The following is a 21,519-nucleotide window of genomic DNA, read 5'->3' as shown; positions in this document are numbered from 1 at the left end:
TCTTTTAAGGGCACAATCAATTATGTGTGGGAAGAGATGGCAGCAGGATCATTGGAAGCTGGTCACACTGCATCTGCAGTCAAGAAGCAGAGAGGAGTGAATACTGATGCCCGGAAGGTTTTCAGTTTTATTCAGTCCATGACCCCAGCCCATGGAATGTTACAGTTGGTTTAGGGTGGATCATCCCATCTCACCTAACCCAATGAGAAACTCCATCATAGATATGTTCAGGTTGTCTCATGGGTGATTCTAGATCTGTCAACTTGACAGTCAGTATTAACCATCATAACTGCTATCTGCTACCTGATACAACTCTTGGCCATAAGTCGTCTTTCTAGGATTTGTAGAAAATAATCTAAGAACCAAGAAATTAATTGAACATGGCCTGTACTAGTCTGCTAACTGATGAAGTCCCAGTCCCTCCTTAGATCCAATGAGCTCCCACCAAGTACCAAGTGCTCAGAGGACAGGGGTCTCTGCCAAATGCAGCAGGGTGTGAAACAACTGAGGACTTCTAGCACACCGTGGCATTGGAAAGAGACCTTTTCTGATGAAACCAGATTGTTGCTTTTCTGATTACTATTTCTTAGAGCTTAAATTGTGGCAGATTATCTATAGAATTCCCATCCTATTACCAGATGACTTGTTATTCATACCACCACTTATTTGCTATAGAAAGTAATCATAAAATGCCTTCCTAAAATTTCAGTTGCTAATTGAACATAGGCGACATTCATATCCAATTTTCCTTTGGAAAAAAAAAATCTGAAGCAGCTCTTTCCTGCAGAGAATATAGTGTGCAGGAGCACATTACACGAGGAAGATACGTTAGCAGAGCGTACTAATGAAGCTTTCTGTGCGCCTCGCCCAGGTGCACTCAGCATGCAAGCAGGACAAAACCAGCGTGTCTTTATCTAGTCATGGATGACACTGTAACCTAGTGGGATTGGCACAGAATTGCCCACACTCCTAAATGCATTGTGACTATCTTTTAAAAAAGCTTTTACTTTTTTAAAAAACAAGAATTCTCTTAATTCTTTGCTGGTTGAGTTCTTATTGAAGTCTTTCTTGTTGGTTGCTTCAGGCACCCTTTCTAAGTTCAGCAGTTTGTGGCTTTGAATAGCCACATTGTATCATCTAGCTTGCCTTTCCCTATTGGTGAAGAAAGTGGCTGAGTCAGAGCATTTGGGATTCTGGGAGGTAAATGGGGGAATTATCTATAGTTTTGCTTCCAGCTGGTTATAAATGGATATGCTGATTAGGCATTTTCACTTTTATATCAGGCTATCTTCTAAACAGTAATGGAGTCCATTCAAACTTGAACAATTCATTCTTTTTTTAATACATCATGTAGTTGGCATATAATGTGATATTTATGTAGCATTTTTTGCTCGTTATTATATACAGCCACTGTGAGAATTTTTTGAATGGGTATAATTTTTAGGCAGAAAGTTAATGTGTTAAGAACTACTGTATGTTTTTATTTACCTGGTTTCATTTAATTCTCAGAACAATTTTAAGTAAATAATAAAACTTCAGAGTTTATTTGATTGGCTACTGTTTCCTCCCTCTCTCCCTCCCTCTCTCTCCCTCCCTAGTTTCCTCCTTCCTTTTCCCCCCTTTTCTCTCCCCATCTCCCACGTCATGGTGGGTTCATGTAAATTTTAGGAATTTTTTCCTAGTTCCATGTAAATTTGAGAATTGTTTCCCCACTTCTGTACAGAATGACATTGACACTTTGATGGAGATTATGTTGACTCTGGGAGTCACTTTGGACATTTTTAACAATATTGATTCTTCCACTCTTATGAATGTAGAACAAATTTTCCTTTTTTGTTTCCTTTTTAAAAGCTTTCCATTAGTGTCTCATTGTCAAGCCACTTCGCCTTAGGTGTTATTCTTAGGTGTTTTATTTCTTAGAACAACTATAAATAGGATGGGCTTCCTGATTTATATTTTGGGTAACTCACTGTTAGATAGAGTAATGCTGTTGGTTTTTGTATGTTGATTTTACGTTCTGTATCTTTCCTGAGTTTACTGATTAGTTCCAATAATTTGTTGGTATTTGGGGGATTTTTCTGTATAAAATATCTAGTATTGTGTTTACTTTCTCTATCACAGTCTTTCTTGGTAGTTAAGGGAATTGCGTTGTTGCTGTATTTTTGATTTCCTGTTATTGTTTGGCATTTGTCAGTTACTGATGTTTGCTTTGTGGTTACCACGAGGTTTATAAAAATGTCTTTTTACTATATTGAGCTATTTTGAAGTGATTACTGACTTCCTTAGCTCTGTGCTGATCAGTTAGCATGTAAATAGCTGTTCGACTTGGTGAGTGGGTGGAGGGGAGATTGTCAGCCATTCTTACTCAGCTGCCATCTTGCACCATGCCCTCCATTGTGTTTGATATCTTAAAGTGTTTATGATTTTTTAAAATATATTTATTGATTTACGACTATGCCATGGCCACTTGTGGAAGTCAGAAAGCAATTTTTTTCTACCATGTGAATTTCCAGGATTGAACTCAGGTAGCCTTTCATCTGCCCTGTGTTTTGTCTTTATTGAATACACTTAGTGATTTTTTTTCCTTCTCAGAAGTTAGTTCTATTTTAATAACTGGTGTGCAGGATGTGTACAGGGTTGTCCAACAGCACTTAGTTTCTTAAGACTGTATGTGCACATTAGGTCTGCAGTTTTAAAGGAAGGAAGTTGATTTGGTACTTTTTTGACACTTTAGGCTCTTTATCTTAACATAAAATCCAGCTAATATTAGAAGTAGTACCTGATACCCTTATCTGTATCTATAGCCTATGTAGCCTGCCATCTAAAGGGTGGCTTAACTCTAAATAGAGATAATTTGATATGTTAAGACAAGGGATATATTATAGTCTGACATACCTAAGGAGTTTCTCAGTGTCTTCAAATTATGAATAATATATCCAGAGCTCCTTGTCATTATTATATTGACTGCCATATAGTTTATGCAGTACCCTGTATATGCCTGTTTTATGATAGGCCCTCTAACTATGCACTAATGGGAAGGGGTGTGTGTGTGTGTGTGTGTGTGTGTGTGTGTGTGTGTGTGTGTGTGTGTGTGTGTATAGTGTATATAGGTGTGACATAGGTGTCATGGTATTTTGGTTTCTTTCTGTCTCATATAATGTCATTTTACCAACTATCTGTTTTACATTTGGGTTATTCTGTCCCATTTTAAATGTGTTGACTTCATACTGGGTTAATTATTTATAAAGTAAATCATTGGATTTGTTCCCACCAGTGACACCAAGAAGAAGCAAGGAATGAGGAAAAGGAGTAACCCTGAAGTGGACGATGTACTACCAAGAAGTCATCATGGAAAGAAGGCCAAGTGGGAAACGTTAGAGTCTTTGGATACAGGCCTGTCCTTAGCAGAGGATGAAGAGCTGGTGTTACACCTGCTCAAAAGTCAAAACTAAATATTCTCTGTGCCTTCGTGGACTTTGATGGACATCATTATGTAGGCAAGAAGTTGAAAAGAGCTTGGGGGCACTTAGACTATGTGTCCCATTCTCAGAGGATACATTCTCTAACAGAAATGATCACATCTCTGGGTTTCTTTCTCACAAACTGATTTTGAAACATCAAGAAACATACTCAAAGTAAGGATGTATTGTACACTTTACCATTTTGCAGTATGTGCTCTCTTAGAATTTATCAGTAGGCTCCTATTACCCACCATTGGAAATGCTTATTTTGTTTTCATAGTGCTGAGGGTTAAACCAAGGCCTTGCACATGGTAGACAAGTGCTCTACTACTGAGCTGTGTACCTAGTCCCTGTTTCTGTGTTTTACAGGCAGGTTCTGGATCCTTTGTTCATACCCGTTTTTCATACAATACAGGAATTTTAATGTTATTGTTAAATGGATAATAATTTTATGTATATTTCATTATCTCCAAAGAAACAGTATACTGGACCAGCCCTGACAAAGAATGAGTATTTTTTTAATTGAGTGCAGAAAAAATAAACATATTTCCTATAATGTAAAGTACTATTGTTTTCATTATGTCCAGTAATATGAAAGACACTCAAGGATAGATTCATAAAATTAAAACATGTGACAAACTCCTGAAGCAGGGTTTGTATTGTTAATTTAGCCTACTCAAAAGTAACACATTGCACTTATACTTGCAGGTTACTGGCAGTTATTTATAAATTCACTAGATTTCTGAAGACATTCTTCATGTGCTCTTTTTAGCAGGTGTCATGGGACTCCGCCTAGTTCCTGATAGTAAGAAAATGAGACAGAACCTCTGTTTTGATATAAATGCTATCAGTTTCCAAAAAGAAAACATGGAAATATCTGGGCATTGACGTGAAATGATTGATTTTAATATAGATTGTCACTCTCGGGATTCTTAATCGTCTTCCTATCCCATTCATACCAAGACTAATTTTTAGTAATAGCTGTAAGTTCAGTCCTTACTCTTAAGGTAGATGGATTACACCACAGCTGGGTGTCTCAGCACTTCCAGCTGCTGTCTGTATTTGTCTCAAAACAACTGTGTCATCTGCCTTGTTATCAGTGACCTCTTGGGTGACCATCTTCCCACAGTCATAGTGACTGCCAGCTTTCCCCAGGCTGCTCCTGTTGATTCTTCCTCTTTAGTGACTGGTCCTGCTTCCTCTCAGAGCTTCAGCCTTTCCTCAGAGTTTAGAGTCTTATCGGCACTTTCCCAGACCCCTGAGGTTCTTAACTAGTCTTCTACCATGACAGTCTTCAACTACCTTCCCTGGGAGTTCTCTCTGTAGCCTGTAGATCTGAGCATGTTTCCCTTCTGTTTTCTTCTGTTATGGTGTCTGTTGTGTGATATAATCAACCTTTTTCTATGGACATGTTGCCCTGCTATCTGACAGTTTCCTTGAGAACAGGATTATATTTTATCCATCGTTTATGTCCTTTAGGCCAAATATAGCACCTTCCCTATAATTCATAATTAGGGCTTTGATTTAATGACCACTCACAGAAAACCAAGAGAAATTTATTTACTTTTTAATATATTTTTTTAATTTTTGAGAATTTCATGCACATGTATATTTTAATCATAATTTACCCAATGCTTCTCCTTCCAGCTCCTCCTGGGCACCACTCCCTATTCATATCCCCCTTCCAACTTCATCTCCTCCTAAGTCCAATTAGTATTTGACCGTAAGTCCATGGGTGCGGGGCCATCCACTGGAGTATGGTCAACTTACAAGGGAACGCATCTGTAAAGGAAACTGACTTCCTTGCCTAGCATCTGTGAGCTGTAAGTAGTTGAGCTCTGACTGGGGGCTCATGTACCCCTTGCTCGGCCATAATGTAATGTTGAGTGGCTCAGTCATGTGCAGACAGTCACAACTGCTATGTATTTAAGAGTGAAGCAGTCTTATCCTGTCCAGAAGACTTTGTCTCTTAGAACCTTCCACCCTAAACCAAGAGAGCTTTTAAAGGTATGGTGTAGCACACTGTTCTGTCACCTCTGTAGGAAGGAGAGAGAGTTTATGGACATAAAAATTAGTTGTAATTACTTTAACAGAGAAGAAAGGGTAAACAGAAAAGGAAATCAGGGATTAAAAACTCGAGATTTTGAAATTAGAGTTTCTGAAACAGTCTGTTGTCCTTGAAGACTTTCAAAGATCATCGAGTACAGGAGTGCATAAAATGAAGGCTGACCATTGATTTTATGCTGCCCCATTTTAGATGTTTTTCCTGAAGAGGAATTAAGCCTATTGGCTGCTTCTATATAATTACTAAATAGATATATTACAAGGCATTTGCTTCATAAACTACCTTGGATCGTGTTTTATCTGTAGAACTGATTAGATCCTTATTAAGCAGTTCAGTGTGTTCTTTGCTAATTTTGAAAACTATCTGAAAGGTAACAGTGCATGGTAGATGTTAGCTGTGACAGCTCCTGCCAGACCTCCATCCCCTGGACAGTGTGGACCAGAGACAAAGGTATTCTTTCGGTCTAGGCTCAAGGTGCAGTTGATTAGGTACCCCTACCCTTGCAGAACAAGAAACACGCTGAGTCCTGGGTTAACACACCACCTGAGAGAAACATGTAATAAATGAGAATAGCTATTGGTTTAGTGTGCTAGTGAGTCCTACCCTGCCGCACACTCTGTACCCGACCTGTGAGCGACAGTTTCCCTCTGCTGCCTCCATTTATTTAGTTGGGAGAAGGGGCCAAATGCATAATTTTAGTGTGTCATAAAAAGAGCTGATGGAGAAAGGACGGTGCTTGTTTGAGGGAGGGAGCTATTGCAGGGCCTTAGGAAAGAAAAAGGACACAGTTTGTATTTTCTAGGACCCAGAGACTAATTCTTGCTGCTAAACCAAGGCTGAAAGGCCATTCATCAGACTCGCTGGTGTAAAATAATCCCTAAAATTACATAAGTCTCTGAAAGCAAAAGCCTTTGGAGAGCTGCCATCTCATAAGCTTACATGGCATTCTGGATTTGTTTGGGGCCATAAAAAAATGGATAAGTTTAATTAAATGTAATTAATTTTGTTATACAACACTTGAAATACCCTGAACACGAAGTAATCTCTGAGCCTTGATATCAGAGGCTGCCAAAGGATGCAGATGTTCCTGTGAGGTGGCGATGTAAGGAAAGGAATCTGCAACCAAGATTTGAAAGCCTGCTTTGTATCACTTAAGATGAGACATAATCATGGTGTGATTGTCTTCCAGTGCCCCTGCTGATCAGAGAGCCTAGGGCAGATCCGTTCCACGGCACATAGTGCCTGCTGACTCAGCAATTGACAGCGAACCCTTCGTTTAGCATGTGAGAGACACTGATGCTGAAAGCTTTGCCCAAGCAGACAGATTAGACAAGTAACCTTCCTTTTTTTTTTTTTTTTTTAATTTATTTTAATTTATTTTGCAATACAATTCAGTTCTACATATCAGTCACGGATTCCCTTGTTCTCCCCCCTCCCGTCCCCCTCACCTTCCCCCCAACGCCCCCCCCATTCCCATCTCCTCCAGGGCAAAGCCTTCCCCACAGACTGAGGTCAACCTGGTAGACTCAGTCCAGGTAGGTCTAGTACCCTCCTCCCAGGCCAAGCCAAACAATCCTGCATAGGCCCCAGGTTTCAAACAGCCGACTCATGCAATGAGCACAAGATCTGGTCCCACTGCCTGGATGCCTCCCAAACAGATCAAGCCAATCAACTGTCTTCACCCATTCGGAGGGCCTGATCCAGTGTGGACCCCTCAGCCATTGGTTCATAGTTCATGTGTTTCCATTCATTTGGCTATTTGTCCCTGTGCTTTATCCAACCTTGGTCTCAACAATTCTCGCTCATATAAACCCTCCTCATTCTCGTTGATTGGACTCCCAGAGCTCCACCCAGGGCCTAGTCATGGATCTCTGCATCCAGATCCCTCAGTAGTTGGATGAGGTTTCTAGCACAACAATTAGGGTGTTTGGCCATCCCATCACCAGAGTAGGTCAGTTCGGGCTGTCTCTCGACCATTGCCGGCAGTCTGTTGTGTGGGTATCTTTGTGGATTTCTGTGGGCCTCTCTAGCACTTTGCTTCTTCCTGTTCTCATGTGGTCTTCATTTACCATGGTCTCCTATTCCTTGTTCTCCCTCTCTGTTGTTGATCCAGCTGGGATCTCCCGCTCCCCCAAGCTCTCTTTCCCTCGACCCTCGCCTTTCATTACCCCCACTCATGTCCAGGCTGTTCATGTAGATCTCATTCCATTTCTCTGTCATTGGGCGATCCCTGTGTCTTTCTTGGGGTCCTGTTTTCTGGGTAGCCTCCCTGGTGATGTGAGTAGCAGACAATTCATCCTTGTTTCATGTCTAGTATCCTGCTATGAGTGAGTACATACCATGTTTGTCTTTCTGAGTCTGGGTTACCTCACTCAGGATGATTTTTTCTAGATCCATCCATTTGTCTGCAAACCTCATGATGCCATTGTTTTTTTCTGCTGAGTAGTATTCCATTGTGTATATGTACCACATTTTGTTTATCCATTCTTCAGTTGAAGGGCATCTGAGACAAGTAACATTCTTACTCTCCACTGTAATTTAGATACCGAGGAAGAAGTTTACAGGATAGAACAGAGAGTGTAATGATGGACCAAAAAAGGGGGAGGGGTTCAGATTATGAATTAAATAAATAGATAAATGAAGGAGGATGCTGGCAGGAAGATACAGAATACATGCCTAAGAGATCTAGAGGTTCTTGGGAGCCGAGGCAATGTGGAGAATAGTGAATTATAGTTAGGGATGACTGGACAAGGCCTAATGCGATGATTCATCTCGATTCAACTTGATTGGATTGAGAAGCTCCTGCTTAAGTTATAGCATACCTCTTAGTATGTCTGTGAAGTTGTTTCCAAAGACAAACAGATTATGAATCATTTGAATCCATTGATAAAATTCAAAATTTTTAATGCACTGTTGGGGAATGGTAGAACTGCAGAAGATGAAGTCTGTTTAGAAATGGGTCTCTGGGCAAGTTCTGGCCTCTTCTGTTAAAGCATGGCTGCTGTGCCATGGTGTGAGTACCTCTGTGATAGCTTCACATTATGCTGGGCTGAAAGCTCGCAAACCATGAGCAGCGTAAGTACTTCCTTGTTTCTGCTGGGCGTCTGCTCACAGTATCAACAAAACTAATGCACCTCCCGATTCACTCTTGTGCTTGACCTTTTTTATCCTAAATTGACTCTCTAGTATTTGTGTTCATGAAATTTGATAAGAAAACGTTTCTCCAATGTTTGTTCAGACATTAATTAGAAGGCTCTAAGGATAGAAGGGAAGGGAGATGGGGAAAATGGCAAAAGACCATTTTACATTCTTGAATGTATGCTAAAACCTAAACCGACACCTTATATCACCGATCCATCCAGAAACCATGTTGACCTCTGTGCTGGCTGACCTCCCCTGCGGTTTTCTCTTCACATCGCCCTACCCATCCTTGCTAAAGCCAGTGAAGATTCACTATAATGTATACCTTCCTCTAATCTTTTAATAGAAACATTCTTTCTTCTTTTGGTCCAACAGATACTTTTCCAAATGGTACTTGCCCTTGCTGCTGGGAGCTCTGGAAACTTGTCTTAGAAGCAGTCCTTTGAGGGATAGTATCAGGAATGCTTCAATAAACCATTTTATTTCAGGGACCCCTTATTCTCAAGAGTAATAAGCTAACAATTGTTCATGGTCCTATTTGATTTCTGAGACAGAGACTTTCTCATTTACTGCCTGATGTGAGATGTGAAATCCCATAACCTGAACTAGTCTGAGTGAATCTTTTGTGGCTTTTTTTTCCTTTCAAAAATCTTTAATAAAATTTAGAAAAAAAAAAAAAATGTGATGCTTCTTGGGTTGCAGCTCACAAAAGAACCACCAGGGAATTTTCAAATTCTAGACTGGGATCCAGCAGGTCTGGGACCTGGAATTATGCATTTCTACCAAGCTCCCAGAGGATGGTGATGCTGCTGGCCCATGGCTGTTTTTGTTTTGAGGCTGTAATGGAATTCAGAGTTATTAAATCATTGTTCACAAACAGGTATTCTATCAGAGTCCCAGCAGGAAACAGATGGTGCACACAAATTAGGATAATCCTAAGGAGGGGTGTGTTAATAAAAACTTTATTTACATATAAGAGGGCAGAGTAAGAGAATCACAAAAGCTTGTCCACCTTAAGGCTACTAATAGAGGCGTTACCCCACCTTGAGGACTTGAGGAAGTTAGTGACTAAAACCCAGTAGGAGAGAGTAGACGCACAGCTGTGTCCCGGCCTTCAAGTTGAAATACACACTCAGCAGGGGGGTGAGTGGCTGAAAAGGACCACGGGAGTAAATGCTGACCTTGCTGTCTTTGCTAGACTAGTTAGTGGCCTTCACTGACCCAGCCCTACTGGAAGTCTGAGAGCAGATTGCCTCCCAGGAAGCAGGATGGAGAATGGTGTGTGGGGATAAGCAGGAGAAATGCTCACAGATACAGGTCGTAAATAGATGGAATTATAACCAAATGCAGTAGGTGCGCACGTTGGTGAGTATGAAGCCTAAACAGGTATGGCCAAGAGTTAAAGAGTTGAGAAGGCAAATGGGATAGGGAAGCACCAAAGTTAATTCCAAACAAAAGAAGCATGGGGCTAATATCACAGAGCTGTACCCCATGCAAAAGCGTTTGGGGCAGGCACATTTCAGAGCATTTCAGCTTTATATGTGCATGACCAGAGTGTGTTGGTTTAAGGTTATAGGTCAAGGTGGCAGGGAGGAACATTTTGAACGTGTTTAACTCATGTCTTCGGTAGTAGACAGGAATACTTTTGGGCATACTTAAACCCCGCCCCCCCCCAAAAAAAGAAAAGATTTTAGCTGTAGCCACAGGAAGGACACAGTTTCCCCTAGGAGTGTCTGCCTCACGTAGCTGCTAACAGATGCTCCTTGAGGGAGGAGGAAAGTGCTTCTTGTGGACGCCCTCCCACATCACCTCTGTACCAGTCTCAGTATGGGATGCAGCAAGGGTGGACAGTAAGCAAAGATGCACAGGACACATTTGTAAAGGAAAGAGAAACGACAACTGGATGGACAGCAAGGGTGGGGAGCATGGATGAATCTGGTCGGTTTCAAGTCTGAAGGCTTAGTTTGCAGACGCGTTAGCAGTAGAAGAGTGTCCAACCATGTGGGCCCCCCTCACTGTCAAATTCATGGTCATTGTTCTTCAGTGAGCCTTTTGTGTTTCCTTGGCTTCATCTTCTGGTCACTCCTTCCCTCTCTTTGTAAACTTGCAAAGCTTCTCCCTCACTCTTGTTTTGGGTTTCGCTAAGAAGGACGTGGTCCAAAGAGAACTTGCCCAGCTGCCAATCAATGTCCATCTGCTTCTGGCACCTGAGCTGTGTACTCTCTGGTCCCCCCTGCTGCTTGTATGTCAGTCTCCATCTCTTCTAGTCTGCTCAGGATTACCGCTGCTACAGGTGTCTCCTTTATTACTAAGTTTTCTTTCCTACTGGATTAGTGGACAAATATGTCTCCTGGAATGTGTCCCATCTAGAAAAGAAAAGCTAAAACTAAAAGTTTGATTCCCTCCCTGTTACCTTAAATCACTTTCCCAAGTGTATCCAATCTTTTGACATTGCAACATGATTTCATCTAGAAAGTTTGCATTTGAAAATCACATAATCAAATTATGAAAAAAAAAGTCACAGAAGATCTCATAATGTTTTCATTAAGATTTTGGTTTTAATCCGTTGATTTACAGGTAAATGGTTAAACTGTGGTATGACACATAGAATGAATTATTATTCAACAAGAAAAAAAGAATATGCCATTGACTTGAGTTCTTTGTGGATTGACCTCAGGGTAATGATGTTGAGTAACAGGAACAATTCATGGCTATCCTAAGGCGCATGTTGCTCACAGACTGCATGTTAGACATGATATGTCTGTTGGCATAACTCCTCAAAATTATTGTCTGTTTCTGTTTATATCATTTATACCATTCTCCCAGGTTTTTTTCCTCCTATCACAGTTTATGAGACATAATTGATGTTCAACAAGCTGCACATGTTTAAAGTAAGAAATTTGTTTTGAACTATGCATACATACATCTATGAACCATATTGTAGTTGCCCCTAAAGATTTTTCTCATGCCATTTGTATTCTCTGCCTCATGACCAGCCTTCCCCTCCTCACCCTACTTTCTCACCAAACATTGATTTGCTTTCCGTCACTATTCAAGAGTCTACATTTTCTAGAATTTTTTTAAATGGGATCATAAGTTTGACTTGATTTTTGTCTTGTTCCTGTTACTCAATGTCATTATCCTGTGGTCAGTCCAGGGAGAATGTTAAGTCAATAGCATTCTTCTTTTTTTTTTTTCTGAATAATAATCTAGTATATGGGTCACACCACAGTTTGAACATTCATTTGTAAATCAACAGATTAAATTTTCTTTATTTTTGGAAACTGCAAGTTCTGCTGCTATGTACGTTCTTTGTATGATGCCTAGAAGTAAAATAGCTGCTGCATGTTATAGCGTATACTTACTAAAGGAGACCCCACCCCCCACCCCCGCACAGTGGAGGACTTCCTCCTGGGGCCTGGATTAGGCACAAACCACACCCAAACACCTGTTTTCACAGAGAGATCCTTTATTAACTGGGGAAGAAAAGTTAAAGTGGCTGCTTTCTGACTCAGGTAGAAAACAGCAGCAAATGACCTTGTAGGTGTAATTTTAAGTGGAGAAGAAGGGGAGGTCTGTGTTAGGATGGGCTAGGATGTGGTGCAAAAGGAGATAGGGAACTAGGGAGAAGGGGAAGGGGACTATTGCTAGTAGTCTAAATGACCCTATCCTTGTGGATTCCTGGGAACTTCCCTAGCACCTGGTTTCTCACTATCCCCATGATGTCTCCCTCTATCATGGTATCTCTTTAATTGCTCTCCCACTCCGTCCCAGTTTCAACTTGACCATACCGTTCCCTTATGTTCTCATCCCTCATCCCCTATCCTCCGTTAGCCTTTCTCACCCCCAGTTTACTCATGGAGATCTCATCTATTTCCCCTTCCCAGGGCGACCCATGTGTTTCTCTTTTGGTCCTCCTTGTTAGCTAGCTTCTCAGGAGCTGTGGGTTGTAGTCTGATTATCTTTTGCTTTATATCTAATATCCACTCATGAGTGAGTACATACCATGTTTGTCCTTCTGAGTCTGGGTTACCTCACTAAGGATATTTTCTAGTTCTATCCATTTGCCTACAAATTTCATGATACTGTTTTTCACTGCTGAGTAGTGCTCCATTGTGTTTATGTGCCACATTTTCTTTATCCATTCTTTGGTTGAGGAGCATCTAGGTTGTTTCCAGGTTCTAACTGTTACAAATAATGCTGCTATGAACATAGTTAAGCATGTGTCCTTGTGGTATGATTGAGCATCCTTTGGGTATATGCCCAAGAGTGGTATTGCTGGGTCTTGAGGTAGATTGATTCCCAATTTTCTGAGAAATCGTCATACTGATTTCCAAAGTGGCTGTACAAGTTTACACTCCCACCAACAGTGGAGGTGTGTTCCCTTTGCTCCACATCCTCTCCAACATAAGCTGTCTTCAGGGTTTTTGATCTTAGCCATTCTGACAGGTGTAAGATGGTGTCTCAGAATTGTTTTGATTTGCATTTCCCTGATGACTAAGAATGTTGAGCATTTCCTTAAATGTCTTTCAACCACTTGAGAATTCTCTGTTTAGCTCTGTAGCCCATTTTTTAATAGATTGTTCTGTATTTTGATGTCTAGTTTCTTGAATTCTTCATGTATTTTGGAGATCAGCCCTCTGTCATATGTGGGGTCGGTAAAGATCTTTTCCCATTCTGTATGGTCATTTTGTCTTATTTACCATGTCCTTTGCCTTACAGAAGCTTTTTAGTTTCAGGAGGTCCCATAAGTCTAGTCAAAGAGAGAGAAGAAGGATTCTATGAGCAAGGGGCATCATGATGGGAAAACCTACCGAGACAACCAATTTAGGCTATTCCTAAAAGGAGTATTACTTCTAGGAGTACCCCACGTACAGTTTTTACTTATATGACCTGGGAACTAGTGGGAACTAGTGGGAACTTATGATGAACTTTAGACCAATAGCTGTGGAGCCTCCACGGGACTGGACTAGGATCTCTGCATAAGTGAGACAGTTGTTTAGCTTGATCTGCATAAGGGGCCCCCTGACAGTAGGATCAGGATTTATCCCTGGTGCATGAGCTGGAGCCCACTACCTATGGTGGGACACCTTGCATAGCCTTGATGCAGGGGGAGGGGCTTGAACCTGCCTCTACTGAATGTACCAGGCTCTGCTGACTCCCCATGGGAGGCCATACCTTGTTGGAGGAGGGAATGAGGGAGGGTTAGTGTGTGTGGTGGAGGCTGGAGGGGCGGGAGGAGGGAAGAAAGGGGGATCTGTGGTTGGTATATAAAATGAATAAAAAGTTCCTTTATAATTAAAAAAAAAAAGGCAGAGGGAATGGGGGAGAAGTTCAAGGCCTGCCAGAGCCACATGTTTGAGTGGGTTAGTATCTCTTTACTTGCCTTAAAAAAAAAAACTTCAAATGGTTTTCTTAAATGGCTATTATCATTGTATCTATAGTGTGTGAAAGACCCTACTTCTCCACCCATTACTTGATGTGGTACATCATTTTAATGGATTCTGAGTGGTTATCACATTATGACTTTCATTGTCCCAACAACTGAAAACAGTGCGGGCTTTCCTTGTGCTTTTGTGTCGTCTCTGTAGCTTTCTTTGGTGAAATATCTGTTTCATATTTTGCTAATTATTTTTATTATGAATCTTTGAGAATTTAGAAGTTTGATATTCCAGATGCAAGTTCTTTATTGCATATATGATTTTCAAATCTTTTCTCTTAGTCTGAGTTTCTCTTTCTTATGCATTTATCTCCTAGCTGTCTTTTGAAGAACAAGAACTTTAATTTTTGATATTCAATGCATTTGACTTTTCCTTTATTGACTGTGCAGTGTCATGTCTCAGAATTATTTTCTTATCCTAAGATCACATCTCCTATCTTTTCCCCTATAAATTTATAGTATCTATCCAGATATCAGCTTTGTTTAGAGATAGTTCTTATGTACAATACCATTTTTCAACTAAACTTCAGTTTTTAGATATGACTATCTCTTTGATCAAACATCATTGGTTGGAAAGACTCTTCATTCACCACTGAATGACCGTTAGAGGTTCTTCCAAACACAGAACCGTTAAAGTCTCTTACAGTGTCTACCAGGGCACCAGCAGGCTTTTGGCCTGCTCCCATTAGGCATGTGCCCCATTAGCAGGCACTGTTGATGGAAGCTTCTGGTGCTTCTCCAGGTCACATCCCTCATTCTCCAGCCCCTTTCTCCACATGACTGTGACAGGACTTTCATGGAAATGAGGCTCCTGGCCAGCACCACTTTCCTCAGTGTGATTGATGATCTTCATCTTCAGCTCTCTTCCTCAGAGAGCCTACCTATAGAATGTTTTCTCCATCACTCTGACAAAGAGTAATTCCAGTGTATATTATACCATCAGGTTGCCATGGGAAGATGGATACTGGAAGTCATTCCATTATTGAGCTTTTGTGTTTTCTTTGCTAAAACAGATCTTGCTAGATTGCCGTAGACTTCTGTGTTAGTATATCCAAGATCAATTCTTGGGGCCCATCCTAATTGATCTATCTATAGAATTGTCTTTCTCATGTTATTAAATACTGACTCCTCTTTGTACTCTCCTTTTCTGTTTGCTTCTATTTGTTTTCCTAATTACATATTAGTTATGCATGATTAGAGTTTCATTATGATATTTTCATATATTATATATGAAATGTATTTGCTCATATTTACTTCCCATTAACTCTCTCGACCCCATCTCATTCCTACTGATCTCCTTCCAAGCCAGTTCTGTTTCTACTTTGAATTTGTGTGTGTGTGTGTGTACTCCCCAATAAGTTTAATTAGGGTTGCTTTCATGAAGAGCAGTAATTTACAGGAATATGAACAATTAGCCAGTGTTTACACCACCAAAAAACAACAACTGCCATTAGTTGTTCAGGGAGGTGGGATCTTATGTTCCTCTCCTCCTATCTATGATGGGTCCTATCTGTGACCCTTTCCTCCCCATGTTAATGATACAATCTTGTGCAGGTAATCACAGCCCTTGTGAGTTCATGAGTAGAGTGGCATGGCACACCTGGAAGACAGTGCACCACAACACTGCTACTTCTCCTCCAGCTCTTACAGTCTTTCTGTCCCCTTTTCTATAATGTCCCCTGAGCCTAGGAGAAGGTGTAGAAATGTCCCATCATTCTTCACTTATTGTCATCATTTTGGCCATATGAGTCTCTGTAGTAACTACTACACACTGAGAACATTAGCTTCTCAGGCCAAAGCTGAGAGCAACACTAATCTATGGGCATAAACAGAAACATTTAGGAGGCAATTTGATGGGCTTAACATGTCCATATAACTGAACAACAGTAACAGCTTTCCCAATAGGGCCTTAGACCTCCCCAGCCACAGGCTGAAATCTTCTCCTGCTGTACATTTTCTGTCTCTCTTCATTGATTGCCTCTCAGGTTAAAAACATTGAGATATTCATAGCTTGTCTCATATCTTTCATCTAACCCATTAACAAATCCACTTAGCTCTTCTTTTGAAATATATGCAACAGTCAACTCATCACTGTTCCCACTGTAGTTCCCGAGGCTCTCCATTCAATAGACTGCTGCAGTAACCTCTTAATTGCATTCATTGCTACTTCCTTTCCTATCACAAGCAGTCCCAATCATCCTTTAAAACTGTTGATTGGCTTGTGGAGTTCTTCAAAACTGCATTGACTCTTTATCTTACTTCAGATAGAATCTAAAACTTTCCCCTCTGCCTGAAAGGCCCAGCATTTTGTCTTCCTTCTACTCTCACTTTCCTTTCACTTGGGCCATTTAAATTACTCTAGACTTTGCTGTTTCTTCTGTCTGGACTTTTCAGCCCTGAGGTCCAACATGGCCGAAGCATTGCCTTGTGAGGAGCTCCCTGTGAGCAACCAGTGGAAAGCAGTAGAATCTTCATCTCCAGGGCATTCTCGGTCTTTTCCCTTTCCATTGTTGAATTCACCAGCATCTGACATTGCCTATTGCCAGTCTCTGTGCTCCCCACTTTATGCCAAGCAAAGTAGGCTAGACGCTCACTTATGGCAGAGGGTATCTTTATTCATTGCCATATCCCACATCCTGGTAGATGGCACTTAAGACATGGTCAACAAAGACTTAGAGAGTGAATGTATATATCCTACCAGTTATACACACAGTTGAGTTGGTAAGATTTTGTTTTAAAAGGCAGGTAGGCCTGGTGGGACTGAACCTTCCAGTTATTCACACTTAAACTTATGTATGATGCCCCATTGCCTAGTAACCAGTTAAATACGGCTCAGAAATCCAGTGAGTTCCACTGTAGGCCACTGACCTAGGCTTGTGTGGGGGCGTTGCATTGCCAGGCAGGTTGGAGTGGGAAAGATCCTAACAGGAGCTATAAATATTGTGCCACAACACTGAGGATGAATTTGTTCTTCCCTTTCTTATTCTTTAACCTTATTTCTTTCCTTTCTTCCTTCCATGTTGGGGCTTTGAACTCATGGACTTACTTGTGCCAGGCAAGTTTTCTACCATTGAGCCATATCCTCAGCCCTGACATTGGGTCTCTCTGAATGAACTTCATGCAATTTTACTATAAAATAGAATAGTAATCATAATAATCTGTGCCTCAAATAGCTCTTTTGAGAATTAGATGAAGCAATTATATGTAATTGGGACAAAGCATGTGCTTATAAGAAGGTATCACTAATTGAAACAATTCTTGGGATCCAGCAGGACTGTACTCAGTTATGTGAAACTGGCCCCATGAGGTGTCCGAGGGGGCTGCCCCATTTCATTCATTGCATCGGAGATGCCAGACAGGTTAAAGAAGCCATTTTAGGTGTCCCAGGTCCAGCCATGCTCTCTGAATCCAATGTAGCCACATAAGCTACCAGCTGAACATGTCAAGCCTACAAAATAGTGAGAAATGCCTCCAGTCTTGAAGTTTGTTGTGTGATAGTAGGGAACTAAAAAGCATGGTTTTACCATAATCTGTTCACCAGTTTTCCTGCTGACAGGCATTTGAGATGTTTCTAGGTTGAGACTACTATGAGGAACCCAACTACCATCGCATCATTGTATGGACGCACAAACAACAGATATACAAGTTAGAGCCGCTCGTATAAACCCCACTTTATCGATAAGTGGATCAGTAAGATGACGTGCTTTCTCTTTAACATGGGGATACATTAGTTTGTTTTAACTGACCTAACAGCTGTAACGGAATATGTGGTGCGACTTTTAACTACAGAATTAATAAAATGGTTCCGTGAGTTTTTACAGTAATATGACCTACATAGACGTATACATACATACATACATAAATGGTAAACCAATACATGACTTTGCCTGTGCATTCCCATGTAAAGGCATGAATGAAATCCTTGGTCTTCTTTTAGAAAGTTATTCATCCTATTTATGGGGACTGTTTGAGGGGGCATAGACTTGCAGACCACAGCAACAGTGTATGGCTCCCTGGGTCTCACCCCCCCCCCCCCCCCCCCCGGAGCTGAGGACCGAACCCAGGGCCTTGCACTTGCTAGGCAAGCGCTCTACCACTGAGCTAAATCCCCAACCCCAGGTCTCACCTTAAGCATAGCTGTTTGAAGCTTTTCTCTGCAGTTGGGAGATACAGTCCAGGGCTCCTCAACTTTGGTAGGAGTCAGGGGTGTATGGTTTACTGAACAGATGTAGACTCATTGAGTATTTATAGCTCTTTATAATATAAAAGAATCTGAAAAAAATATTTCATGTTCGTGTAAAGTTTGGGCTTTAGCATTTAGTAGTTTTTATTTTTTCATGTATTTGATTGTGGTTTTCCAAAAAGGTTCATATGTTGGAGATTTGTTCATCAGTGTGGCAGTGTAGAGGTGGCCAGGCCTTCACAAGATGGGGCCTGTCGCTGCGGGCATGCCCTTGGGAAGGATTAAGGAAGTTAATGAGGTGGAATTAGTTCTCCCAAGAGCAGGTTATTAGGATGAAGAGCAGGTCTCCTGAGTTGTTTTCTCAGTTACTGTGTGGCGGTGTGATCCCTCGTTCCTGTATACACTGTCATCCTGTCACTACCATGCCCCTGAGTCCCCAGATTATAAACTAAACAGATCTCTTTTCTTTATAAAGTACCCAGGCTTAGGTATTTAGATGCAGTCATAAAAAGCAGATTGAGAGATTTGGGGAGAGGAAAATGCATTGCAGTCAGTTTCTTCAGTGATTTATGGTATCCATTTCTTCACCCTGGACTATTCAAGGTAAATCACCCTCCCACCCCTTATCCCATCATCATGTGTGACTCCCAAGCTGTCTTCAGTTTACCCTGAGGTACAGCCTGGGCCCAGTGCTATGGGAACAAAGCTGAAGTAGAATCCCTGCTTTAGACGCTAAGTCCAGCTCTGTCAACAGGAACTCATGACCATTGATCAATCATGGGCAGGTACTTCCTAATGAACCCATGGCAATTACAGAAACCTTCAAATTGTAGTTATACAAGACAAAGAAAATAAAAATTACCTATCATCAGATGCCTGAAGACAGTCATTAGTGCAATCATATGCCACAAAATAATACCTCAGCAAACATGGACCACACATACAGCAGGGTGTGCTGTGTGGCCATAATATAGTACACTATTTCATCCTGGCTTATGAGTATGCTCTATTTGTCATGTTCACAGAATGACAAATCCCCTAATGATGCGTTCTTGGAATACACCCACTGTTAAGTAACCCCTACTGTACTTTAATGTATTTTCTTCCATATATCTGAAGGAATCTATACAATTATAATGCTTTGTAAACTACTTAACGTTTGGCTGATTTTCTCTTAATGCTTTGTTTGACTTAAATATCCTCTTAGAATTTTTGATGATATAAAATTTGTTATCCTGATATCTATAAGTACATTTAGCACCTAGGTACTGGTTTCTGATATTGTACTACAGAAAACAAAACAAAACCAGTGTTTCTCGAAGAATTGGCTGATTCTAGACCTGTGGCAAGAAATACATGAGCCTGGAGCATCCTGAAGTGCTAGAAAGAATGAAAGTGCTAAGAGTCGCAACTCAAGAAATGAGAGAAGCCAAGGGCGTACCAGAGCCAACTGGAAGAGCTCCCTGTGAGGAGTGACTGACAGGCAGATAAAGGAACACTGAGTCATAACAGCACTGTTCAAGAAGTGTCTGTGAGTCCAGGCCGACGCGAATAATGACTGAATAAACAAAGGAGGGGGACCAGTCTCCCTGGGAGAATTAAAGGTAATTCATGTTGATGCTCTGAGTTTGGGAAGCTGGAACGTGACTCTATTCCTGGAGTGTGAACTGAGCTTTCTGCCTCTCCTCCAAAGAGTGCAGTGTGGAAAAAGGAGCAAAGAAGAGAGCAGGCCGTGTCGCGGAAGAGCCTGAGTGCTGCTGCCAAGTGATCACAGCGAAGCGTGCTAGTGCTGAGCCCGCTGATGGTCTGTGCTTTTGGAATCTGTGTGGTAAGATTGGCTCTCTACCTCTGGGAGGCTCCTCAACAGCACACACAGCCTCAGTTTAATGAGTTTCTCATGAGAGAAACCCCAGACAAGCTCAAGGAGGCAGAGGATCCACAAGACACCCCACCTAGTCCTTCAAATGCTCAAGGTCGTAGAAATAAATTCTGAGGCTGGGTTGCAAAATGTCAAATAGCATCCTGAATAATAAAGGGAATGTCAGGTAAAAAGCAAGGAAGTTGGAGGAGAGCATGGCATTTAGTTAATAATTTATCAGCATCGATCCATTAATTGTGACAAATGTACCACACTAATGAAAAAAGTTAATAACAGGAGAAGCGAGGTGTAGTTACCAGGAGCTCTGTGCCAGCCTCACAGTGACTCTCAATCTACCTGCTTCTCAGACACAAAGCTTACCTAGAAAGTGCTGGGAAACACATGCATCATGTGATGTCCGCTTTTTGTGATAGAACATCAAGTGGTTTCTAAATTGTTGCTTTTGTACAGCTTATGATGAACAATCTTACGATTAAACTCATGAACACATCTCTTATGACTTTCTTCAGAGTATGTTTGTGGAAGGGAAATTGTGAGATAACAGATGACCATATTATAATAGTATTAAGGATTTTTATACAGAATACCTGACAGGGCCCTTCAAGTAAAGACTATAGTAACTTCAAAATAGAATAGGTGATGATGGATGCACAGGTTTCCAGCCAAGATGCTTGGATATTTTTCACATCTGAGCTAGTTATACCAACTGTCCTGAAATAGTAATCTCATGCACTTTCTGGAAGAGTGACTTCCCCACAGAGATCTAGGTTTAATCTGCATTTAGAGTCTACAGCTCTTTTTTAATTTTTAATTTTTAATTCTCATATATTACATCCCAATAAGCAGTTTCTCCCGCTCCTGCCCTCCCAGTCCATCTCCTCCACCTCCTCTCTCCCCCAGATCCACTTCTCTTCTGTTTCCCTTTAGAAAAAGGCAGGCCTCACAGAGATATCAACCAAACGTGGCCTATCATCAAGTTACAACCCTCATTACAACAGACAAATCAGAAGCCTTCCCTTTCCCATGCTGAGGGTGGCCAATACAAAACCAGAAATCCAGAGTGCCAGAGAGCAGAGAACAGGAGAGGGCCCTTCTGAGTGAAGTACACCAGGCAGCCAGACTCTGAGTGTGAGAGATGAGTGGTTCTGGAAGTGCAGTTCTCCGAGCCAACAGAACCAGTATCAGTGGCACACTTGTTAGAGGTGCACATCCTGTTCTCACTCCGGATCTACTGGACCAGAAGCCCTGCTTTGAGGGCTGATCAACATGGTGATTTTTAATTTGAGAAGTCTGCATGCTTTTTAAAATCTTTGGCACTCTATGAGATATAATTAGCATACATACAATATG

The 21,519-nt window shown here is 41.2% G+C and overlaps 1 protein-coding gene across 3 annotated transcripts in view; it reads left to right on the top strand.

Annotated features, from left to right (window-relative positions):
* The window catches only part of Ddx10 (DEAD-box helicase 10), a 468,305-nt gene that overhangs the window by 180,540 nt on the left and 266,246 nt on the right, over positions 1-21,519 (top strand). Inside the window, exon 18 of one of the 3 annotated variants that reach the window (XM_052760346.1) lies at positions 3,275-4,023. The exons of the other annotated variants lie outside the window; for them this stretch is intronic. Within the exon in view, the coding sequence (XP_052616306.1) occupies positions 3,275-3,452 (178 nt within the window). The 3' untranslated portion in view covers positions 3,453-4,023. Of the gene's footprint in view, positions 1-3,274; positions 4,024-21,519 lie in introns of those variants that run through there. 3 annotated transcript variants of the gene reach the window in all.

Source organism: Peromyscus californicus, unplaced genomic scaffold (genome assembly GCF_007827085.1).
Source record: "Peromyscus californicus insignis strain IS unplaced genomic scaffold, ASM782708v3 Scaffold_11__1_contigs__length_118956290, whole genome shotgun sequence".
Lineage (NCBI taxonomy): Eukaryota > Metazoa > Chordata > Mammalia > Rodentia > Cricetidae > Peromyscus > Peromyscus californicus.
The sequence above is the reverse complement of the archived record's forward strand: the minus strand, read 5'-3'. Positions and strand labels throughout refer to the sequence as shown.